General features: G+C 37.0%; 2 protein-coding genes across 5 annotated transcripts; both read right to left on the minus strand.

The window, feature by feature from the left end:
- Nucleotides 1-664: 664 nt before the first annotated feature.
- BRCC36A (Mov34/MPN/PAD-1 family protein) lies at nt 665-18,783 on the minus strand. Of its 4 annotated transcripts, XM_086602351.1 has the most exons (10): nt 18,554-18,768; nt 16,690-16,816; nt 16,470-16,556; nt 13,493-13,578; nt 13,194-13,412; nt 12,236-12,420; nt 1,476-1,634; nt 1,271-1,351; nt 1,121-1,175; nt 665-1,020 (listed from the first exon to the last, which is right to left on the minus strand). In XM_086602351.1, the coding sequence occupies exons 1-10, from the start codon at nt 18,662-18,664 to the stop codon at nt 826-828; spliced, it is 1,305 nt and encodes a 434-aa protein (XP_086458477.1). In that variant the 5' UTR covers nt 18,665-18,768; the 3' UTR covers nt 665-825. The 4 variants fall into 4 exon arrangements, 3 of the variants coding, with proteins under 3 accessions (XP_086458477.1, XP_086458476.1, XP_086458478.1); XM_086602350.1 differs by lacking the exons at nt 665-1,020; nt 1,121-1,175; nt 1,271-1,351; nt 1,476-1,634 and adding exons at nt 3,305-7,302; nt 7,384-7,645; nt 7,736-8,042 and having other exon boundaries at nt 18,554-18,783; XM_086602352.1 differs by lacking the exons at nt 665-1,020; nt 1,121-1,175; nt 1,271-1,351; ... (1 more) ...; nt 16,690-16,816; nt 18,554-18,768 and adding exons at nt 3,305-7,302; nt 7,384-7,645; nt 7,736-8,042; nt 13,951-14,032 and having other exon boundaries at nt 16,470-16,485.
- A 2,582-nt stretch (nt 18,784-21,365) lies between these two features.
- Nucleotides 21,366-22,063, minus strand: LOC147510365 (uncharacterized). Its single transcript, XM_086598110.1, has 2 exons — nt 21,695-22,063; nt 21,366-21,425 (listed from the first exon to the last, which is right to left on the minus strand). Exons 1-2 carry the CDS (start codon nt 22,061-22,063, stop codon nt 21,366-21,368), a joined length of 429 nt encoding a protein of 142 aa, XP_086454236.1.
- Nucleotides 22,064-26,503: the final 4,440 nt, after the last annotated feature.

Genomic DNA, 26,503 nt, shown 5'->3' on the forward strand with positions numbered 1-26,503 from the left:
ATATAATTATCATATATATTTCATAGCTATGTATAATTGTTAATATTTTTTAGAATAATTTAATATAACGGCACCCGTTCGTAGGACGGGTTCGAAAACTAGTACTATATTGACATACCTACCTACACAATGAACTAAGGGCTGATTTACTGGGAATATGATCTCCATAGCATGGAAATCATCTCCAAAAAAAAATCAGCTCATTTGAACATGTCTTACTTTGCTAAAAGTTGTGTTCAAGTTTGAAATTTATCTAAGACGGTTTAAAATTTTAACCCTCATTTGACAAGGCTTGGCACATCCAATTAACCATGATTAGGTAGGTCATGTCTACCAAAAATCAGCCCTTAGTTTATTTGTTTGTATGTATTTTCTTATTACTTTATTATATCTATGTATATTCCTATAAAAGTTCTTTCATGAATGCAACCATCTCTATATAAACTTGACTTCGATGAATATTCTCTTTTATCTCATTTTAAAGTACCAAAAAAAGATCACAAAGATCCATCGGGACTAATCAGATATGGCTGTCTGGTTGCTAAATCTACACGTAGTGGTTTTCTTATCCAGAGACACTAATAACAAGATCGCAAGTAGATTATCTTAGCCCTATCTATATTGTTAGCAATGACTTAATGAACTAATGAGTACAACAAAGTCAAAAGGAAAGATCTAATATCATATATCTTGATATGATGCAATCTCAAAATTGCACTCTGCCGAAGGAAGAAAAAAAGAAAGAATAAAAAAGAAGGAAAAGTAGGTATAAAACAATCAACTACAATACAATGATTCAGAAACACAATTAGTGAATTGTACAGTTCAAGATGCTCTTCTCCGACTACCCGTCCCAGGACTTCTTACACCACTTGAATCTGCTGCAGGATATAAGTCCTTTTGACTTAAAGCTGCACCGCCTCTGGGCCCATAAGTAGGAGAGCTTCGGGGAGACACCATACTTGACTCATTTCCTCTAAGTGCTTCAAATTTCTTGGCTTCATCCGTCAACATAGCTAACTGTTTTTTCCAGATGTTATCAGTCCATTTTGATAAAAGACAACAAAAGTGAGAACAAAAAAGTAAATACTTGACATAAAGTAAAAAACAAAAAACATACCCTGATTTCGTTTTCTTTCAAACGGCCTTGGAGTGCACTTATAGCAGGGCTTAGACTGCAGATGTGGTAAAAAGAAAAAATGAGAAGTCAGAATTCCCATTTTCAACTTGTATTCTCAAAAATGAAAGATGATGAGGGCATTCATCTAACCAATACTCCATTAATTTGCACATAGAAGCCTGGTATGTTGATGTGTGATGGATGAACGCCAGAGGATGTACTTTCTCATCACTAGATATAGGAAAATTCATAGCAACGACGGTTATTATTTGAAAATCCAGAGCAATGATGGTTATTATTGCAAAATAAGACGGAAAATACTAAAGATATGCCAAGTGTTATTGGTTCTTAGTACCGCATATTCTGTAAGATGGCCTGGTTATATGCTTCTCGTTCCTCCTCAAATAGTACATGTTGCAATTCTGTAAATGACCTCAAAGGCAAATCAAGCTTTAGGAGTGACAAGCTCGGTAAAACTTGAAGAGGAATTTCCTTCCGCACATACTCTGCGCCACTGTCAACCATAAGAAGAAAAAATTGAGGTGTCAGCTTTAGATTCTCAGCAACCCATGTTTCACAAATATCTAACGAAAGTATGAAACAGGGAGTGTATTCTCAGCGACACTTCAATTATAGCAATCATTTTATTTACCTTAGCAGAAAATAATAATCATAACAATCAAAGATTGATTATATTAGGGTAAGGGATTGCAGCTATGAAGAACTGTATGATTATATTTGAAAAATTGCAAGGATGACTGCAAATTACAGCAATTAAAATAATGATAAATTTCCAGTTCAGTGTTTGTTTTGGGGTAGATGAGGTTAAATGTTGCACCCTAAGCTAAAGAAAGCAGCAACGGAAATCTTTTCATTTTTAACCATTTTTAGGGTTAGGCAGAACCCTACCTGTATTGATTTCTAACATAGATTTTCCCATTCTTGTCATCCTCTAAAATAGCATTTAGCTTAGGGCACAGAGGAAACACAAAAGACAAAGACTCATTCTCTCTAGATAGAGCTGCCAGGTGGTCAACAGCTTCATTTGTCTCTCTATATACATGGTTAAATCTAACACTAACAAAACTAGGAACTAAGCCTAGTATTGCACCACAAATATTCTGATAGTACCAAGGTGGTTTCTCATCTCACATAATTTTAGTTGCTCGAGAGACTGGTACAACTTCAACCTTCCTAGAGTTACACCGCAAGATACCATTAATACATAGAATATTGCATTCACCGCAAGATATTTTATATCTTCATACTACATCTTCATCAGTGCAGTATACTCAGATCAAGCTTGTCCTTCCTGCAGTACCAAGTTGTTATCTCTTTGGTTGGCTTGTAAAAGCTTCTGAGTATCAAACATCTTTATCCTAGCAGTTTCAGTCCTCTTCTTTATGTCGAGGAATTTTATTTTGAGAAAAATTTAGGATACATTTTAACTTCTTCAGTTTAAGAGTTAAGACCATAAAAGGGTTTCCCATAACTTGTTTTTCCCAAGCTTCCTCAACTGTAAGCTTGAATGCAGGGTCCATGCATTGCAGGACCTAAAAGGATATGCACTCTTAGCATATTGAACCAAGATAGAACCACTAGTGTTTTGTCAGACACCCCATTAAGTGAAAATTTTGCCTCAATTGCAGGGAAAGTAGAATCCAGTGCAAATTCAATAAACATCCATCTTAGGACAATTTCTGAAACTACCTTACGAATTATTTAACCAAGTAAAACAACTACCTTAATATTGCAAATCAACCAATCCAATAGTGTTCACACAATTGGAGAAATCTGCAGGCTTTCTAGAATGCACTGATTACTTCCAATCATTTCAGTAGAGATTAAAACTGTAGCAGTCATTCATAGATGGATCATGTATGTATTGGGCCAAGAGACAGACCCAAGACCATAGTATGTATTGGGCCAAGAGAATAGGCCCAAGACCATACTATGTCCCATAAAGTAAACCTAAAGAGAAATAGAGGGCTAGGATGAAAAGGTGGAGAGATAAAAGAGAAAGAGAAGGAGTGAGAGAAGAGGAGGGGAGGAAAACAGGTGAAGAGAACTACGGTGCGGCTTGATCCCCCAACAAGGGGGTAAGTAAGCAACCCAAATGAGTTCAGCCGGTCAGTGAGGATGAGCACTATTCCTGAAGAGAGACATGTGAGATTGCTAAGGAAATGAGGTGTTACAAAAACGCTAGTCAACATAACATTCACTGACACAATCCCAGGGTCCCAGCATAACTAAATTCTGCCTGGGGGATCCTCATTATAGTTGCTCAAAAGCTCCCAATAAGGACAGCACAAAGACCTTATAAAATCAAAATTATTCAACCAGACCTTGGTTTCCAGCAACCCAAGTATGCAGGGTTTATTTCCTAGTCTTAATTTATTCACTTCCTTAGCTTTTGCGGCTTAGTTGATTCCCTTAAATATGAAGTTATATATTCTTCCCAGTACTTCTTAATCTCCCTCTACTCCTTCCTGGTGAACTCTGACAAGTATGAGCCTGATATGCCTGTCCTCTAGGTTCTGAAGTATATGCTCTTGCAACCTGAGATGGCTTCTGACTTCTGGTCAATGGTGCAAGTGCTGTAATAACAGCTGGTCAGCTGTTCCTGATATATCTTCATCTGCTACATTTAGAGTAACCATTTCCTCCCTTCCATTGCTCCTTGCTGAAGTAGCTAATCCTCCTTGAACATTACCAGTTGTACCAGTGCTTCTCGCAACCCATACAGCATTCACCTTGTGTGGACACTTGTTTAAATTAGTACTGAAAATCTTATTAAAGAGTTGGGCGCAAAATCTGAATATGCTCAGTCAGTGTTGCAGTCTTCCTGGGTATCTCCCGAGGAATCTGTTACAGAATTCAGATTTTCCTTCTTCACATCTGGAGAAACAATTGACCATTTGTGCACAGGAATTTAAGCAGCACCCTCATTGGTCTCATCAACCCCTTTCTTTTTTATCGGTGAAATGTGATGTGTGTATATATATAATAATAAAATCAAACATCGTAGGATGAGATATCCCACTCAGATACAACAAAGAGAAAGGCAAATACATTATCGATACTAGAAAAAACTACAACTATGAGAGCTAAAACAAAGAGATGCAATCATGCAAGACCAAGTAAGGAACCCCATCTGAACACAAAGTCCCCGAACGATGTATCTGTCCACTCCTCCCAAAACTATGGCACAATCACATGTGTCATAGTCGTCGCACATCCATCAAAGTGTCTCGTGTTCTTTTCCAGCCACAAAACCCACATGATAGCAAAAGGTAAGATGCTCCACAATCTGCATCCCATTGGGGAATGGACCCTAAGCACCCAAGAGCTCAACAGATCTTTCACTGACCGAAAAACAGCCCAATACACCCTAGAGTGGCCCACAAAGTAACTCACTGACGCCATACACAAAGGACAAAAGTTAATGATTAATTTATTTCTCCTAATTAGGTTTGTCTATGGTCAAAATCTTATTATGGGTCGCACACCAAATGAAAAAAAAAAAAAAACGAAACAATGAATCTTTGCTGACTAGATAAAAGTACTAGGAAAGTCTGGAATCATGCCTCTTCGGGAGTTAGCCGGTAGGTGAGAACACGAAGAAAAGTAGCAAGACTGGGCTGAGAATTTCCCATTCTTTTCTATAGTCCAGTGCCGACAATTCCTATCTGGTCTCATACTCTTATAGAAGGAATCGCCTCCAACATAAGCGTGAGGATTGCAATATCCCGATCTGTCAACTGAACATGAATCTCCAAATCCCACCCAAGATTACCATTATTTAGACGCATTAAATCACAAATGGGGCAAATTTTAAAAACTGAGACGGCATAAAGTGAAAAACTATAATAACGGTCTCTCTGCTACCCATCTATCCTCCCAAAATCTAATTCTACCCCCATCACCTAAGACGTATAAGATTTCTCTCTGAAACTTCACGAGACCTCTCTGAATACTTTTCTAAGCCCCACACACGTAAGGACCCAAATTCCGCCTGCTCTTACCACCCTAGATTGGTCTCACAAAATCGCCTCCAAAGCCTCTCACTTTCTTCCCCAAATCTCCAAAGTCATTTGCCCATTAGGGCACAATTAAACTCATGAATCCTCTGCAAACCTTGGCCCCCGTTCTTTTTCGACATACAGACAATCTTCCAGTTAACAAAATGATACCTATGATTCTCCTCCTGATCATCCCATAAAAAATTCATAATGATCCTTTCAACCCTTTTGACCACGCTTTGTAGCATTCTAAAAAGGGACATAACATGAACCGGAAGGCTCGAAAGATAACTCTTAATCAGAATCACTCTCGCCCCTCTCGAAAGGTAACTCCCATACCACCCTTCAAGTTTCTGACGGAGGTTCTGCCCTATAGGTTCCCACATAGTAGTAGACCTGTATGGAGCACCAAAAGGAAGCCCAAGATACCTCGAGGGAAAAGATCCTACAAAGCACCCAATGGCTCCAGCCATCCTATCAAACATCGCTCGTGTTAACCACCCCAAACACTTTACTCTTTGCCATATTCACCCTAAACCCCTATATCACCTCAAAGAATCCCTCGAATACCACAATGTCAATTGCATATTGCATATGAGAGACGAGAACTCGATCCTGTCCCACCCTAAATCCCTCAATAAAGTCGAGCTCATTAGCTCTATTAATCATTTTGCTCAAAACCTCCACCACTAACAAAAAAAGAGGTGGAGATAAGGGGTCACCCTGTCTGATTCCTCTAGAGCTCCTAAAGACCCTGCAAGTGACCCATTAATAATGATCGAGAAAAAACACGACGAGATACATCTCCTAATCCATTTCTGCCACTTCCAACTAAACCTAATACGTCTCATCACAGTCCAAAAACTCCTAACTAACATGGTCATAAGCTTTACTAAGATCAATTTTGCAAACTAGACCTGGTATCCCACTAACATTCCTATCCTCAATCGCCTCATTGGTAACTAACACCGCCATCCAGGATTTGACAACCACTTACAAAAGACCCTTGCTCTTTCACAATGAGGTTAGAAATCACCCCTTTCAATCTCATCGAAAGCATCTTGAAGCATTCTTGGATATGATCTTATACACACTACTAACCAAACTGATAGGAGACAAATCGCTAATGTCCTCGGCTCCTCTCATTTTAGGGATTAACTTGTTAAATGTGTTATTCGTGCTATTCAAAAGGAAAGATGTCTCCAAAAACTCCCAAATGGTCTCCATATCGTCATCTCTCACGATATCCCAAAACTTCTGAAAATACTCAATGCCCGGAGACTTATCATTCCCTACATTGACAATCGCCCTCCAAACCTCCTTCAAACTCTCTTTCGATGTCCCCGCACTCTCCTCTCTAGAAATGCTTGGAAGGGAGAGATCATCTACAAGTGGGTGTCTGCCTACGGGCAATGTTGTCAACTCCTGAATCGAAACGGGAATCGTTTTCTATTTTTACCGAATCGTAAATCGTATCGAGTCGTAAATCGTAAGATTCAAGCCATATTATATATATGGGTTGTAAATTTTTTACATATATAAATATACCATAAGAAAACTACTAATCACTTGTTTTTTCTTATTTGCACAGCACTTGAAGAGTCAGAATAGTTCTTCCATCATTCACAATGGATATAGGCACATAGAGACCATTCCATCAAATCATCAACAACAAAAATAGTTTATTTCAACAAAGAGAATTTATGTGTTATTGAAACTAGTGTTGTAATGCTATTGAAGCTAAATGAATATATCATTGTAATAAATTAGATTCTTCAAAGATTTTTTCAATTATTTCTTCTCAATGATATAGTAAGTTTTATCACCAAGTCTCACAAAAAACAACAAAACAAGAGTTTGAGAAGACAATCTCTACCATAGACATAAGAGTATTTTCTTTTTAAAACTACAAAAACATACTACTAAGTTAGACTTAAATAACCATAAGTCATAACTCATAACACACTCAAAATTCTAAAAGACACTAATCATCAATTCCCAATTTATATATTCTTCAATCATCATCCATGCTAGACACATCCTCCTCGCTTTCGACTCCATCATCATCATCATCATCTTCTTCACTTGTGTCTTCTTTCTCTTTTTCAACTTCTTGGACTTTCTCCTTTCCTTTATCTTTCAACCTTAAATCTCTCGGCCCTATAAAAAAATTGGAAATGTTTAATTACTTAAAAGAACATTATAAAAAAGACTTAAATAGGAAATTTTACACTTTTTTACCTCTCTTTTTCTTCTTTGAACTTTCCCCAACCTCAAAGCATTCATGCACATCCATCCATGAATTATCGGTGGGAAGACACGGTGTTTCCTTTTTCGTGATCCATTCATCATCCGATTCCATATCTTCCAAAGAGATTGGATCATAAGAGTCTCCATTCTCAACTCTTGTCTCTTGCCTAGCTTCCAATTGAAGATTGTACTTTACATACACCAAGTTACTAAGTCTTTGTTGCTCCAATCGATTTCTCTTCTTCGAATGAACCTAAAAATATACAAAACCATTATGAGACATAGAGACTAAAAGATAGCTAAATGTCTATTGAAACACTCAATCAGTTTGGCTCTCACTTACATGATCAAAGACACTCCAATTTCTTTCACAACCGGTGGCACTACAAGTACAACTCAAAATGCGAATGGCTAAAGTTTGAAGTTCCGGACAACTCCCTCCATAAGTGTCCCACCACAATGTCGGTTGCTTCTTATCCCTCAATTGAATAGCCATGGCACTACCAAACAAGTCTTCCGCATTGTGAAACTTCTCAAGTTGCCTATCTACCTTCAATCTCATTTGAGGTGTTGGGCACATAATTTCAATGCATTGGATGAGACCTTTTTTAACTTCATGGTCGGCTAGAAAGGTAGGTGAATAATGAAATCTAAAAAAAAAAAGTATGCAACAAAATCCAAATAAGTGTTAACATAAGAAAAAACATTACCTTGTGCATTAAAACAAATATAAGTTATGTAGTTAACTTACGTTGGATTAAGATAATATGCCGCCGCATGGAGAGGCCTATGCAATTGATAGTTCCACCTCTTTAGAACAATTTCCAAAACATCATGACATCTCCCTTGAAGTTGCTCAAAATCTTTTCTCTTGCTTTGTCCATTGCCTCATAAATGTAACCCATGGCCGGCTTGGCATCCCCATCAACTAGTCTCAATATTTTTACTAAAGGAAGCACACACTTGAGGCAATACTTGATGGCATCCCAAAAATGAGCATCCACTAGAACTATTTGTTGGACATCATACCCAAGAGAACCTTTCTTGGAAAGAAGACTATCTTGCCATTCTTGACATGTAAACAATTGTTTTAATCCCTTCTTGCAAGTATGGATGCTTCTCAAAGTCAAGTAATTAGTTGCAAACCTTGTAACTCCGGGTCTAAGCAACTCTCTTCCTTTTGTACACTTCCTCATCTTGTTTAGAACCCATCCATGCCTATATATGAACACCGTTATTTTCCTTGCTTTTGAGATAGTATTAACATGTGTAGTCAACTCACCAATATCTTGAAGTATTAAGTTCAAGTAATGGGCGGCACATGAGTTCCAAAATATTGTCTTCCTCTTTTCCATCAACATTGCACCCACACTAACATAAGCCGAAGCACCATCAGTTACCACTTGTACAACATTCTCTTCTCCAATTTCTTCAATAACAAAAAGATAATCCCCACTATGAGTCTCATCCGAGGTGTCAATGGACTTGAGAAAGAAGGTCCCTTTGGGACTATTGACAAGAAAGTTTGTGATTGATCGATTCTTTCCATCGGTCCACCCATCCAACATAATGGTACACCCTTTTAGATTCCATTCTTTCTTGTACTTTCCCATCAAGTCCACTTTAATTCTATTCACTTCTCTCACTAAGAATGTCGTCTTCACCTCATGGTAACTAGGTGGCTTAAATCCATTCCCAAACTTAGCAACATTTTGCAACATCTTGATAAAATAGTGATTCTTGACCAAATGGAATGGAAGAACATTAGCATACAACATCCTAGCTACATCCACACAAAGATCATCTCTATCTTGCTTCTTCCAAATAGAATTCAAGGTAGTTGTAGTACCACTTGATTTCTTTTTTAATGGTTGAAACCTTTGAGCAAAAGCATCTAAAGCAAGTTTTCTTTTCTCACCTACAAGTTCTGCACCCCCTTCTTCATTTCCACCATCATACTCATCACCTAACAATTGCTTTTTCATCTTATTTTCCTCTAACAACTTAAAGAAAAACTCTTTTACACCACTTTCAACTTTAGCACATGCAACAACATTTTCATGAGTACAAGCTAAATGATGTTTAATTCTAAAAACACCTCCGGAGTACTCTTTCTCACAATAGGTACACTTAAGCTTTGCCTTTTTCCCATCACCCACCTTAGTGCAATGTTTCCATGTAACATCATCTTGGGTTTCTTTCTTTTTCTTAGTCATGTTCAAATAGAAAATTAAAGTAGTAAAGAAATATAGTAGGAAAAGAAACTTTGAACTTCACCTTAAGAGAAATGTTGAAAGCTTTGGAGTATAAGAAAGTAAAAACCCTAAGAGAAATCCCCAAATCTCCATTCCACACTAATAATACTCTAATTTTCGAAATTTCTTAACTATGGAGACAATGGTTGAAATTTCTGAAAAAAGGCTAAAATTTCGTTGAAATTGGTCTAATTTTCGGAATAGAATATGGACTAAAATTATATGGACCTGACCCAGGTCTTATTAGGTTGGGTTGGACCTAACCAGGTCCATATAAGTGATATAACCAATAAAACCCTTCATGGCTTTGTCAAAACAAAAGAAAAAAGATTGAGGAGGAGAGTTATCGAAAAAAAAAAAACTTACCTGTAGAAGTAGAATTAGAAGAAGAAGAAGTAGAAGTAGAAGTAGAAGTAGTAGAAGAAGAAGTAGTAGAAAACTTACCTGTAAGTTCTTTGATTTCTTTATCTTTTTTCTTTTCTTTTTTCCTCTGTTCTTGATTTGTACCTGTTGCTGTTTTTTTTAATCGAAGGAATTGTTATTATTTCCGATTCCTACGATTTTGCGATTTGAATCCCGATTTTGTAACGATTCCTGTCATTAACGATTTGTTGGTACGATTCTGATCTTTTTTATTACGAATCGACTCGAGTCATACGATTCAAGTCGACAATCGTACGACTTTGATAACACTGCCTACGGGCTCGGTATAAAGCCTAGAGTAAAGGAAATCGCCTCCTCTCTCAAGCGATCCTCTCCCCAAATAACATTACCATCAATCCTTAAACTCTCTAATATATTCTCTCTATTTCTAGCCCTTGCTCTTTGATGAAAAATTTTAGTATTAAAGTGACCCTCCCTGATATCTTTGACATTAGCCTTTTGCCTCCTCGACATCTCCTCCAAATAAACCACCCTCTCAAAATCCACCCTCCAATCTTGGCGTTGGATCCCCTCATCCAACTCGAGGTTTCCTTCTTCCTCTTTGAGATCGGCTTTCCTAATATCTTGTAAAAGTTTCTCCTTTTTCTCGTCCACACCCAAAAACATTCTTGTTCCACTCCTTAATTTTATTTTTCATCAGTTTCACAATTTCACCACTCTTTCACATTCTCCAGAAACTGGTTGCCCTTTAGACACATGTTCTCAAAACAAAAGGAGTAAGGCGTCTCCTCTCAACCTGGCTAGTTAACAAGATAGGGTGATGATCAGAAGCCGCGCTAATAACAACCGATTGGGCAAGAGAAGGCCAGCTCTCCTCCCACTCCGTACTCACAAGAAACCGATTCAAACGAAACAAGATCGGGTCAACCTTTCTATCCAACCACGTGAATTTACCCCGATAAGAGGCAAATCCAACAACTCACATCTCATAATAAGATCGTCAAATCTCCTACTGATTGTAGCCGCTCGTGGGAAAACCCAACCACATTGAAATTCTCCCCGAACAAACACACCAAGAACCCCCTCTACTAAAAGCATAAACGTCATCAATCTTCTAGGTTTCCTTACCACCTTACCATCAAAGATAAAAGAAATGGACACGGAGGAGGGCCCAATGAGATGGTCCACTGCCTCAACCCTCTCTCTCCCAAATAATACAGATCCCTCCAACTGACTCAACTGCCGGAATGTCTATCCACTCCATCTCATTAATGCCCCAAATATCTCAGGTGACCTTAAGATCAAAACAATCTAACTTAGTCCCTTGGAGCAGCACAACTACAGGATTCTCCTTCTTAATGACTTCTTTAACAACAGATCTTTTCTTATTGCTACCCAGCCCCCTAACGTTCCACAAAATGATTTTATGCCCCATGGAGCCCCATGGATAACAACTTGGTTTCTTCCCCCTCTCCTAGAACTCCCTTCCACTACCTCCTCACCAAAGTTGATAGTCGATACCAGCCTGGAGAGTTCCCTATTACCTTTTTATTAGCAGCATGCCCTTGCATTGCGTAATCCTAACATCTAGAAGTGACGTTTATATCTTGCCAAAAGCCTCTTTGAAACGCAAAAAAAGACTGATGAAGACATAGGTTATCTATGTTTGGGAAGTCATCATAGGGCTAGCAGAAGCAAAAAAAAATGGTAGTTTTTCAGAGATTCCAGCCCCCAATCCATCTAAAGTAGCTATATAAGCATGTCTCATTTACCATGTCAAAATATGGTTGACATACCAGTTTGGCTACTTTAGATGTGTATGTAAGACGAGTAACCCTGAACTAGAGGAAGAACAGATTCAGACCAAATATTAAGCAGCCTCGGTTGGAAATTTGGGTTACATGTGCCATTAAAGCGCATTATGACGATCTGTTATATCTTAGTACAAGGATCAACTAGAAAAACTTTCCACTTTGGAGGTGAACTACGATCAATATTTTGCAGCCTGTATATGGCTGCAAATATTAGATGGCAATTCTGCCAGGAAATAAACAGATCTAGTAATATAACATATATAAACAAGACTTTCTCTGAGGTAATTCATGTTACAATATAAATAGCCCAGTTGTGCAACTATACTGATTTAGATGAAATAATAGGAGCTTAAGGGAAGAAGGAATAAGCTACATCACGATAACTGATACCTTATTTCCAAATTTGAACGATGCATTGCCTCCTGCATACTTTCTGTCATATCTATAGGATTTATGTCAATGACAGAACTTTGCAAGCTACCACTTTCGAAGTTTTCTCCTGCACCATCTCTGCTTAGATAGTTTACATCAGCATGAGCAAAAAGCCCTTCCAGATCTGAAGATCTTCCGCCGCCCTTGCCAGTTGCAAAAAATAAGAACAAATAAATACTTGTCTGATAAATAATAACAATAATAAAAGTATTCTTATTACAGAAGTCACTTAGCTAATGCCAAAGCTAAAATGAAAGAATAAAGCAGAAGTGGAAAGTCAAAAAGTCAAAACCCACTAGAGAGAAATATATTGAAAGAGGATGTCACTTATTCTCTAGTCTCTGCATAGCAAGAGGTGAAATAGGAGTGGTTTCATCTATTCCTCAGTCCTCACATATATGTTCTTTAAAAATAGGAGAGAGGGAATGAGAAAAGGAAGAGGACCATTGTGCACAACAGTTTCTTGATTGGTGACAAAAGTTTACTAGGGTTCTTCACAATGAATATTAAAATTCGATCAGTTAGTCTATAAAATCATTAAAAAAAAAAATACTATAACCATATAATACACAAACTAAATTCATGTAATGCCTGAATGAAAGATATAAAGCAGTCCCTTAGTCCATAGGTACACGCGATCACCTAGTTCTAAAATTTTAAGAAAGAGATAAAATTAAAAATTAAAAAACAGCCAAATAAAATCTTAGTGAAATAAAAATAATTGGCCCATTAGCGGAAGAGATAAAAAAAAAAAAAATGTAGCAATTGAAATGCAATGGCGTCAGTCACTCAATTTATATGACACTGGCAATCATAGATTCATAGGTCCAAGGGACATAACACCATGGTCGAATACCAGAATATCAAAGACGAAAATCGGAACTAGCAATAAACACCAGCACAGGTTGAAATGTACCTTAACAGATCCAGAAGTAGTTCTTGAATCACCTGTATCCTGTTCAAGGCTATCTTTCCGTCCAGATCCAGATGTTGATAATAGATTTTCTGATGAACTAATTGATGATTCAACTTCAATTATTGAACTACTACTCAATGGCAACACAGAAACGGTTCCTGCCATGTGCTTCTGTCTTCCATCCGAGGACTGGAAAGCAGTGACCTGGATTCTTCCAACCTGAATAGTACCAAAAATACTGCAAACAAGATGTCTAGATAATATAATGACTACCAAAGGACATTAAGTTTAATAGCGACCTTGAAAGCGTCTTCACTGAAACAGGAAAATATCAGTCCAATGAAACCAGACTCAAGAAGTTGATACATGGCCTGCGTCCGCACATCTGCAGAATAGACATCAATTTCAGGCCGACAAAGCAGCAACTGAGTAAGCAACTATAGGAAGACCCTAAGAGCACATCCTAAGCAAGATTAGTCAGAAAAAACAATAGGATTGACCGATTGACCTAAACGCAAATCCTAAGCAAGATTAGTCAAACGAAACAGTAGGAGGAACCTAAAAGCAAACCTTTTTTTTTTTTTGATCGCTAAAATTCACTTTGTCTAAATAAAAACAAATATAGAGAATCAATGTTTTGAGGTCCAAGTAGCAAGAAGCTACTTGACCTCACTCAAACTCCCCTACACCCCAATTTACAATAGCTCGCTCATCTCACAAGCCCATCCCAAGTGCAAATAAAGTCAACAAAACTTACACCCCTAAACAATGAAGAACCACATGCCCAATTGAAGAGAACCTCCTTCACTTCTGCAACCAACTTAGGCACCTCCTTTTCCCTGTATTCAAAGACCCTAACATTTATTTCTTTTCATTGTGTCCACACAATAGCATTTGGTAAGTGATCCGCTAACCATGCGGCTTTGTTAGATAGTGAACCCAAAACTATATTCTTTCCCAAAGCCTCTTTAACATTAGATGGTGGTACCAATCAATATTTAAAGATGAGAGAATTTGTCCAAACCACAAAAGAGAATGGACAATTAAGGAGGAGGTGATCAACATCTTCCTCCACAACCTTGCAAAGTGAGTACACGTTACCAATATTCATGCCTTTTCGATTCAAGTTATCAATAGTTTGGATCCTACCCAAATAAGCACCCCAACAAAATAAAAAACACTCTAAATAGGATAGTGTTCTTCCAAATCGGGTTATATAGGATATAATTCATTCTCCTCAAGCACTACCGACGTGTACTCCTTGGCCAAAACTTCATAAAACAATTTCACCGAGAAGGCATCCAAGGCATCCTTAAAATCCCATAGCCATAGTGAACCTAAAAGCAAACTAAGCTAGATATCAGTTTAAATGCAAGAAAAAGGCTCACTTTAATCCAACTTATAAAGGGCCTATACATTGACACGAAAGCATTAAAGGAATAAAGGATCACCTCTATTGCAAATGAGCTTTTAATATAAGGGCTTTCTAGACTTGCCCAGCTAACAGTAATTATACTCGAAATTCCCATTTGACGGGATCTAATACAATTTTCAAAGCCAAATTTCAACAAAATAAAATCAAAATGAATCACATTATGATCAAACATCGTTAATTTTAAAAGCACTGTAGCTTAGGTAGACAGTATTGATAATTAATTTGCTCTTCAGACAATGATTGCTAGTAGATGTACTAGGTGGCATCCATCAAGAATCAGGACATATTAGTGTCTTAATTAATTAGTAAAATAAGATTTTAATTGATCATGTCTGGTATGAATCATGTGAGTCCCGAGTGGTAACTATAGAGATCAATAATTTCACATTGGGTATCTAAAGCCTTGCATTAAAATGCATAAATCCTGGGGCAGCTCCACTTGCTGCCAATTGGTTTTGAGTCTAATGTCCAAATTCAATGTTGTGTTCAGAGCAAACTATTTCTCTAGCCCAAAGGGGCCTTGTACTCCACACTACCCATTTAAAAAATGTGTCCACGTATTTGGCTTAAGATATGCCACATGTGAGGGAGCATGCTCAGATTAATACTCCCAACACCAACACGCCCCCTCAGTGTGGTGTATCCTAAGCCAAACAAGTGGACAATTTTTTAAATGGGTAGTGTAAAGTCTACTTTGATACCACATTAGATTTAAACATCTGACTCAAAACAGAGAGTGGAGGTGCCCTAGGGTTTATTTATTCTCATGCAATGGGATTACAAATCCCAACATGCCACGTCACATGTGGCGTATGATGAGCCAAACGCGTACACCATTTTTTAAATGGGTGATGTGGAGTACATGCGCCCTTTGGGCCAGGGAATAGAATTGCCTACTCAGATACCATAATATGTTGTATAAATCCTCGCAATAAAGTAAATATTTCATTGGACCTCACCACTCATCTCAACCTTGTTTGTCACTTCTCTCAAAGGTCAATGCGTCCGAAAAACACAAGCTTTCCAAACAAGCAGTAAAATAAGATTTTAATTGATCATGTCTGGTAAGAATCATGTGAGTCCCGAGTAGTAACTATTGAGATTAATAATCTCACATTGGGTATCTAAAGCCATGCATTAAAATACATAAATCCTGGGACAGCTCCACTTGCTGCCAATTGGTTTTGAGTCTGATGTACAAATTTAATGTTGTGGTATCATAGCAAACTATTGCTCTAGCCCAAAGGGCCCTTGTACTCCACACTACCCATTTAAAAAATTGTCCACGTGTTTGGCTTAAGATACACCACATGTGAGCGAGCGTGCTCAGATTTATACTCCCAACACCAACACCCCCCCTCCGTGTGGCGTATCCTGAGCCAAACACATGGAGATTTTTTTTAATGTGTGGTGTAAAGTACATAACCTACTTTGATACCACATTAGATTTAAACATCTGACTCAAAACAGCAACTGAAGCTGCCCTAGGAATTATTTATTCTCATGCAAGGGGATCACAAATCCCAACATGCCGCATCACATGTGGCGTATCTTGAGCCAAACGCTTAGACAATTTTTTACATGGGTGATGTGGAGTACATGAGCCCTTTGGGCTAGAGAATAGAAAAGCCCACTCAGATACCATAATATAAATGTATAAATCCTCATAATAAAGTAAATAATTCATTGGGCCTCTCCACTCATCTCAACCTTGTTTGTCACTTCTCTCGAAGGTCAATGCGTCCGAAAAGCACAAGCTTTTCAAACAGGAAGTAAAGAATTAAAAGTAACGAGATTAGATGAAAGACAAAACTAATTAATACTCATAAGCCATTACTTACCAACATGGGATGGAAGAACTGTTATGTGTGGATGTGAATGATACCAGCCAATCACCCTTGTTCTTTTTCCAGTTGTCTGTGTCATTCTGTTAGAATAAATTAAGAAAAAAAAAATACCAGGACTCTCCATCGACATTCAAATTTTTTTGTTACATAGAAATAATAAAGTGAATGGACAAATAATGCTTTTGGGCATATAATAACAGTTTTTGTAAGGATATCTCAGCTTGGGCTGTTGCTGCGGCCAACTGCTCGGGATTGGTCTCAACTCGGTCCTTGCGACGATCAGACCGTGTCTGAGGTGATGCTCCCCAAATTAGGGCAGTGGCAGTCCCATTATTTGATTGCTGAAGGTTATACCATCAACCAAAACAAGTAAACCTTAGTAAATCCTCAAATATTGAAGAAATCAACTCAAAGTAATCAAAATGTACAAACAAAGGTACATAACAAACATCGGAGAAATCAACTCGGTAGGGCTCATATGAATGAGCAAGAACTGGTTGGCCACTAAAGATCAACTTACTTACACGCATATTTTAGAAATCATTACTTTACTTAACACTATTAAAGAATAATAAACAAAATTAATATATAAAACAATGTGTTTATCTACGGGTCGATAGATCTTTGTTTTCAATTTTTATTATTGCTTTCTGGTTCGCTTATTCTTGCTTGCTTTATACACTTCTCTTCTACAAGTACAAAGTGGATGATGCATGCATGTTGGATCAAGTTCTGTTTCTACGAACTGGGTGATACACGCTTATTGCATCTATTTTTATCTATAGAAAATGGACGCAAAATGGATATTATCATCCAGTTTTTTACAAAATATTTATTCTTCTGTCTTCGTCTTGCTTTCTGGTTCTTCAAGTACAAAGTGGATGACACATACAAGTTGCATCCAATTTTTTTGTAGAAATGGATCCAACATAGATGTATCATGACATACAGTTTTTCCTTACAAATGAAAGATGTGTGTTTTATCAAAGGTTGCTTGATTAACAATTCTATAACCGAGACTCGATCAATTTGAGAGAAATTTTGAACTCAATCTATATTTCGCATTTGATTCTGACTTAAGTGCCTTACAATTTTGAACTTACAAAATGTTTGGAGCTAAAGTCAGAATAAAACGAGAAGAAACAATGTCAAACAATTGGAAAAGAAACTAGTGGCCAGAAAAGATACTGATATTAGTGGCGTACCACATCACCACAAACCACACTGCATATAATCAGTGAGACATGCGAATGCAGTTGGTGTTATCCGGTTCCAGACGACCAATGGACCTCAATTTACAACCCGGAAAAAACACAATTAACCAACATCTAACAATTACATAAAACTACTACAATTCACTATTTAATAAGCTATTACAATCCAACACGCTAGTATAACAATTAAACTGAATGCTAGCATAGCTATGTAAAACCTGAGCTACTCAAGCAGTAATTGAAATGAGCTTTAAATTATGTTAAATATTACACGAGCAAGTTCGCGTTAAGCCCAAAACGACCTGAGTGCGAGTTGCTCAGCTTGAAGACCAACCCTAACTAGAGTGCAGATCTTCAGGAACGGGAGAGTCAAAGCGCATAACTTAAGAAGCACCCAATATAAAATCCAGTCAAAATATGAAGTCAATATTGTCAATTTCATTTTTTCAACCATTAAGTCAATTCATTTTCAATAATTAACTTTATCTAGGGACAATATTGTCCCTTTTCTTGGAGGGTTTGAAACAATTTTATTTATTTGTCAAATGTTTATTGGGTGTTTCCTAATTCAGTGAAAATGTTATTAGCTTTTTGGTTCTCGAACGTCCATTTTAAAAAAGGGACGTTTCATTAGTACTGATTTTCCTTTTTCATGATGAACTAAATATTAGTCACACTCATATTTGCCCAAGTATTAAACATTTCCATATTGTTCTTATATATTCACAAAAGAACAAATATTTATTATTTCAGCAGTAAATTGACTTGCCCATGCATGTAAAAAACCCAACTTTGCAAAAATTCATGCTAGAAATTGAGATGATATATATAGAAAAAAAAAAAAAAAAAAAAGAAGGCAGGAACCTGGATATCACCAAGAAGAAGACCCATGATCTCTTCAGTTTCAGTAGACAATGCGTGAGTGACACATGTGAACCACACTTCTTCAGACATTTTCACATTCGTTAGTGACATTCTTCTTCTCTGCTTAATTTAATAATAATAATAATAATTTATGAGAACTGAGCAATTTTTAACGTCTTTTAACAGAGGAGAAATCAAGAAAAGGCTTTTGGTTAATCGATTTCTTTGTCTGATACAACTGGTAGCAATGTTATGTAAATAGCAGCGTTACTATAGACCGTCGATTTGACTACAAACCTAACTAAAATCAGTCAAACCAGGGTTATAACACAAGGACTTCAACCATAGTCAAAGCCAGAAAATATTAAGGGTAATTGTTTGATTCGGCCATGATAAATACATATTGTTCTTTTGACCAATTCAACGGATTTTTTACCCTTTTGCCCTTCTTTACAATACTCTTTTTCCTCCTGCCACACTCTCTCTCTTTGCGTACTTCTGATGTGATATGCACAGTAATATTTATCCGTTAGATTCTCTTAGTGATACGTATTAGTGATAAATGACTGTTGGATTTCAACCAAGCAAAAATGAAAACGGACTTTAGCTATTGTGGGAATCAGGAAGCAGCAACTTTTGGATCTACTATCAACAACTTTTTCGTTGTTTTTATAATTCAAAGACGAGACAATATTTACCTCGTTTTTTGTGCCAACCTCAAATTTTTTTTACAAAGCTCCAAAGCTATTTTTTTCTCCGGATTCTTCTCTTTTGTTCCTCTACTTTGTCTTCTCCTTTTCGATTTTTCTAAGAATTTTGATGGATGAAAACAACACAAACCTCGATAATGGTCAATTTTGATGTTTGTTTAGTTGTCTTTAGAGTATCTTTAGGAGAGACACTTTCCTAGTATCAAACACCAAAATTCTAACAATTTGGTATTTTTTCATCTTCAAGAGAGTCACATGTTGATGAAAATACCAAACCAAACATCAAATCGGCCAAAATTTGGTTCCAGTTTTGGTGTTGTATCAAATCTCTTACGCGGTTTTGGCAAAACCGCACGATTTTTCCAACACCGCATGGGCTTGGGCTACTAATTGGGCTTCTATGGCGCGGTTTTGACAACACCGCGCGGTTTTTCCAATACCGCGTGCTATCAATAAAGAAACGGCCAAAAAACGGCTATATCTTATTTCTAACACTATAAATTAAAACACTTACACAATAGTTTTACAGTCACTTTTTTTCTCTACTCTCTACTCTCTATTCTTAAAACAACAATGGCTAGTGAAGAACCAAAAGCAAAATCTAGAGGGCCTTCATGGATACAAGAAGAAGATGTTGCTCTCACTAATAGTTGGCTACAAGTTAGTCAAGATGGTGTAGTAGGAAATTGACAAAAGTCAAACGATTTTTGGAGTAAGATTCTAAATGCATTTCATGCAAATTTAAGAAGAATGACCGAACGCGACTTGACGGGCATGAAACACCTTTGGACTCTCATTCAAGCTAATATCAACAAGTTTCATGCTATTCTTTCTAAGATTCAAGCATCTCCTCCAAGTGGCTATAATGACAATATGATTGTAAGTATTTACTTTTTATTTGTTGTTTTGATTCACAAATACATTTTTCAATTCTAATTTAGTTTTTTCTTAATTGGTAGGTTGAGGAAGCAATAAGTGCATATGGGATGCATAATGGGGTTTGGAAGTGGATGCAATGCTATAATATGGTGAAAGACTTACCCAAATGGAAGAGGCCACAGTTGAGAAATGATTTGCGACCCACCAAAAAGTCGAAGTCAAACAGTGGGGAAGGAGGTTCATCAGTTCTAATATCAACTGCGACAACTCAACCAATGGATTATGATCCACACCAAGTTGATGGGCTTGAAGATAGGCCTGTTGGAAAGAAAGAAAAAAAGAGAAAAAGGCAAAAAGAGAAAGAATAAGGTGATTCTAAAGTGGAGAAATCTGCTAAGAAACTTGATGATTTTCTGGTGGAACTTTCTAAAACCACCAAAGAAGGCTATGAAGAAAGATGAGATGGAATTCGAAAAACTTCAATTGAATAAAAGTACGTTGAATTGGAAGCATTAAATCCAAAAAGAAAAACTTCAATTGAAGAAAGATGCGCTCTGAGTTCGAGAAGATGAAAATGATGCGAAAATACTAGGAATGAAATTAGAAGGATTACCCGAAAATGAGCACGAAATTTGGCAACTCAAAAGGGCAAAATTTTTACAAAAAATGAAGAATAAACTTGGCAATATCACTGACAGTAGTCAAAGTATTGCATCGTCTAAATTTGAGTTTGTATGTCTTTTAATTTGTCTTTTAATTTATGACGTACTTTAATTTGAGTTTGTATTTTGATTTTAATTAGAATGTACTTTAATTAATTTTTTTTTTTTAATTTGATACTTTTTATCATTCTAAAAAAAAATCAGCAGAGTCTACTTTGTATTTTCAAAATTCTCATACACACAAATCCTTTCATAAAACCACAAATACATAGAAATAAACTTGGAACACAAATACATAGAAATTGAAACGATAAATAAACACAAAGTGCAAATAAAAATAGAAATCAAGTCTGACCACGCTGCCCACGCCTACTCCACAAATGCTCGACCAAGTCATTCTTCAATCTATCATGAACAACTTTTGAACGAACCCTCTCGACGCTAGATGCCCAACGAGATAGAACAAAGTGGCGTTGATCTTCAGATGCACCTTCTCTATATGGCACTTCATACTCAGGAATATACTGCAGGATATCCGTTTCGCGTTCATCTTTTATAATCTTATTGTGTAAAATGATGCAAGCTCTCATAACAGTAGCCATGGTCTCCAAATACCATAACCTGCACGGATTGGTTAAAATAGCCCAACGCGACTTCAATATACCAAACGCCCACTCTATGTCTTTTCTAGCAGCTTCTTGCTTCTTTGCAAAATATTTGTCTTGTGCAATAGTCGGTTTAGCAATCGTTTGAATCAAGGTGGCATAATTAGAATAAATACCGTCAGCCAAGTAATAGCCCATATCATAATGATGGTCATTCACAGTGTAGTTACAAGGAATAACTTTATCATTGATTATATCATCAAATATTGGTGAGCGGTCAAGCACATTAAGATCATTGTGAGAACCCGCCATTCCAAAAAAAGCATGCCAAGTCCAAGTGTCACAAGAAGTAACCGCCTCCAAAATCATTGTTGGTTTATGCACATGGCCAGTGTGAGACTCTTGCCACGCGGATGGGCAATTCTTCCATTGCCAGTGCATGCAATCAATGCTTCCGAGCATTCTAGGCCATCTGCGTTCCTCAGATTCTTCAAGAAAATGCTGAATATCTACAACATTTGGTTTAAGCAAGTATTCACCTCCAAAAATTCTAATAATTTCATCACAGAAATAGCGCATGCATTCATGAACAGTTGGCTCAGCAACATGTGACATGTCATCTACTAGATCAGCTGAGAACCCATAAGCAAGCATTCGTATAGCAGCAATTACTTTGATTTTTGGGTTAATCCCAAACTTACCCACACTATTAACTTTTTGTTGAAAATAAGGTACATTATGGTTAAGATGATTGAAAATACGAGTAAATAATGACTGACCCATACGAAATCGGCGTCGAAAGTCGTGGTCACGAAATATAGGATTTGCGCCAAAGTAGTTAGCATTTACACGAGCCAATGTTGCCTCGTACTGACGATTCTTGCATTTTCTTCCTTTCTTCGAACCACCATGTGGTTTATAAGAAGACTCCGCTTCTTGCTGACGCAATAAACTCATACAATGTCGAACCAAAGGTAGAGCAATAGTCACTAATTTATGAGTTTTAATTACAGTGTTATCATTTGAAGAGCTAGAGCTCGAGCTTGATGAAGAATCAGAAGATGAATCATAAGAAGACGAATGATCCATTGAAAAATCATCAAGAGTTTTGGTAGTTTTTTTTTTTTTTTTTTTGGCTTAAGGAGATGAGTTTAGGATTAGAGGGAACATGAAAAATGAAGAGAACCTCGCATGATCAAGACGGTTAAATGGTTATAGCACGCGGTTTCTGGAAAACCGTGCGGTTTTTGGAAAACCGCGTGGGCTTGGGCCTGTCAGATGGGCTTCATTGGCGTGGTTTTGCGAAAACCGCGTGGGCTATATGGTGTGGTTTATCCAAAACTGCGTCATTTGATGTTGAAAATTTGATGTTGCTCCTAAAAATGGTTGGTGTTTTTTTGGTTTGGTGTTTGGTTTGGTTAAAAATTTTGGTGGTTTTTTTGGTATCACTCCTAAAAATGCTCTTAGTGTTGGTTTGCTTCTACGTAGGTTTATGTTTCAGTTTGCTTCTTTGTGGTTTTACGTAGAAGTGTGAGTGTTTTTTTATAAGGTTTTCATGGTTGTTTCCCATTTCCATGTTGATTTTGTTGTCATAGTTATGATATTTATACAATGTCATAAATGTAGAACAATAAATGAAAGAACTTTATTGTCATTTCATTAAAAGGCTAGGTCCTACTTTTTATTGTGCTAACTTTGTATTTTTACAGGTTCATTCGAAATGCTTATTTATTATGATGGCGAGATGAAATCTAACAAGTATGGTGTGATGAAGTATCTAGGGGGGGGGGGGGGGGTAAGGTGAAATTGAGAGTGTTTGATGTGGATACTCCCTTTGATGGATTCATGTGTCTTGTTGAAGTTGTGTCATCGCGCATGAGATTGGGTTTTTCTGTTAGGTATTTGATGAACAAGTCCCCTTGTAGAATTGATGAAGAAACCGACTACTTGAACATGATTAAGAAGCAGAAGAAGACTCCAACGAAAGCAATGAAAGTTTGGGTTATCAATGAAGCAATCATCATCACACCAGTGGTTTGGGAGCAGGACAAGTTAGAAGATCAAGTCCTGGACAACTTAGTGTGAAGAACAAAAAAAACTTCGTACTGAGCTATTTAAAGAAGATAGTGTTACTCCTGGAAAATGTGGTGGACAACCTAGAGTGAAGAATAAACCGGTTGGTAGTGAGCTATTTAAACAAGAAATGGTTAGAAGTGCAAGTCATTGATCAAGTTATGGAGTTCCTAGTATGAAGAAGAAACAAGTTTGTAGTGAGCTGTTTAAACCTTCTCTGCCAAAGAGTATATATCCTGGATCAAGTTCTGGAGTTCCTAGTATGAAGAAGAAATAAGATTTGTAGTGAGATGTTTAAACTTTCTCTACTAAAGAGTGCATGTCCTGGATCAAGTGGTGGAGAACATTGTATGAAGAAGAAACTCAATGAAGAAATTCCAATGACTGATTCTCCTAGAAAACAATCTCTTTTGAAAGAAAAAGTGCTAGCTCGATAGAAATATTCTTTCAATCAATTTAAACTTGTGGACGAACCAATAGGTAAACTACTAATTTTATTTTAGTTATGCTTATTTCTAGTACATGGTATGGTTGCTGACGGTTATAAACGATGTGTTCCCCAGACAGTCTGCTAGAATAACCTTCAACTGCGACTCGTCAATTGCAAGATGTGGAAAATGAAAACGTCGTTGAAAAGGTCCCATGCAGCTTGGAGACGTTCGAAAAGGTCATGACAAGTGAGGGATGGCGAACATGTTGTACGCTTGTAAATGCTTTAGTTATTGATATATCCCTGTTAAATTACTGACATTTAGTAATCGTTTTAGATTTGTTCCCAAAGGGAAGCTCAAGTGCAGTTGGTAGTTGCAAATCAAAAGACGAAAAGATACCTCTTGCAATTGTCATTGAAGGTGAGCAGTATAAATATTACAAGTGATAATATAGTTTGAGTTGCTGATAGTCGGAGCACTAATGGTTGAGATATTGCAATTCAGAAGATGATCCCACTGGTGTTGAAGATGCTGATCAACCCGACTATGAAGAGTTTGATTCGCAAAATCCATATGGAGATATAGCTAACATTCCTGAAGAATACATAATTGTTAGTCCTCGAAGTAATGAGGAGGTTGAATTTCAAAATGAAGATGATGATGAAGTTCAAATACTAAATGATTTAGTTGATATAGCTGACATTCCTCAAGAAAACATAATCAGCCGTTCTCGAAGTAATGAGGATGTTGAATTTCAAAATGAATATGAAGATGCTGTTGCGGGTAAAGTTGTAGTAGTTGACCATGATGATGATGAAGATGATGATCAAGTTGAAGAATATGATCGTGATGATGAAGATATATGGTCAACTCTGAACCGAAGTCAAGAGTATTTGTCGGGGGACACACCTATGACAGTTGTGAATGATGGCGATGGGAAAGGTGAGATTGATTTTGAATTGGAGGGAATGGTTGATGCTATGGTTTTTGGTGCTAAAGATCTGAATTCCGAAAACCTATGTCAAAGATATGATCCTTTGTGTGGTTCTCATAGTCCAAAAACCACTACGAACCAAAGTGAGGTTGTAAATCCTTGTAATGAGGGGTTGAAGTTTGTACCCCCTAAAGTAGGTCAGCAGTACGCCACTAGAGATGATCTCGTGAAAGACATGAAATCTTATGCAATTGCACACATGTTTGATTTTCGTCGTTGTAATACTATCTCCCAAAAGTTGGTAATGAAGTGTAAGGCAACTAACTGTCCATTTCATTTGTATGCAAAACCTGCAACTGGGTCTGATATGTGGGTTGTTATAACTTTTAGAGATGCACACACTTGTGCACAAGATAAGGTTGTTTCAAAAAATTCACAAGCAGACGCAAAGTGGGTTTCATAAATTGTTATGTCCAAGCTTAGGGACAATGAAGAACTGACTGCAAAGAAACTGCAGTTGGAGGTGAAACAGACACAACTAACTGATGTGACATATAAAGTTGCATGGAGGTCCATAGAAATTGCGTTAGAAAAGGTCAGAGTACTATTGTAACTATCAGCAACTATGAGGAGAACTAGTAGCGATATGTAAAATCTTAGTACAATTTTTTTTTAAGGTATACTATGAAGAATATCTATTTGTACACCAAATTATTCTTTAGAGTATACTATGAAGAACATGTATCATCTTTTCGATTAACTTGTAACTGACTTGTATCTGTCATAGCGCTAGGAAAATTAAATGACGTGTAACTGTCATAAACTAAATAAGTAACTGTTAGGCATATGTAACCTCAGCCGGTCTATTTTTGTTTCGATGTATATATAGGGAAGCTTCAGTCAATCATACTAGATGCTGCCAATTTATTTTAAAGAACTGAAGAAAATTGATCCAGATTGCCATTAATCGATATAATAACAGACAGTTTGCGAGCAATGAGGTTTGGCGTTTGTTTCTGAGCTATGGCGTAATTGTTCTTGCCTACAGAAGGTGTCTTCGTCCATTGATTATGATCGATTGAACTTTTATGAAGGGTAGATACAAGTCTGTCATCCTAACTGCTCTTTCTGTTGATGGAGATAGTCATTACTTTCCAATTGCAGTTGGTGTAGTCCCAAAAGAGAACAATGAACATTGGGATTGGTTTCTTCAGAAACTCAAAGATGTTGTAGTTGGTCCTACAGATAAATTTGTTCTATTATCAGATAGACATACAAGCATTCTCTAGGCCGTGCCAAAAATCCTTCCAAATACGTACCATTGCTTTTATGCACAACATATCTATAACAATATCAGCAAAGAAGACACCAAAGGGAGAGTTAAGGCCACAACAAAAACTTATAATATAGCTGACTTTGTGAGAATCATGTGTCACATTTGGTGTAGTGATAGTAAAGGTTACACAAAAATAATAAAAATTCCTAAGGAACAGTGGTCATTTGCCTATGCTGAAATGAGAAGGTATGGAATTTGTTATACAAATCATATCAAGAGTTGGAATAAGATGATTATGCCTGAGCGAGCTATGCCAATTACATCTCTTCTAAATGGTATTCGAATGAACATTATGAGGCACTTTTATGACTATCGGGTCA

Source organism: Coptis chinensis, chromosome 3, assembly GCF_015680905.1.
Source record: "Coptis chinensis isolate HL-2020 chromosome 3, ASM1568090v1, whole genome shotgun sequence".
Lineage (NCBI taxonomy): Eukaryota > Viridiplantae > Streptophyta > Magnoliopsida > Ranunculales > Ranunculaceae > Coptis > Coptis chinensis.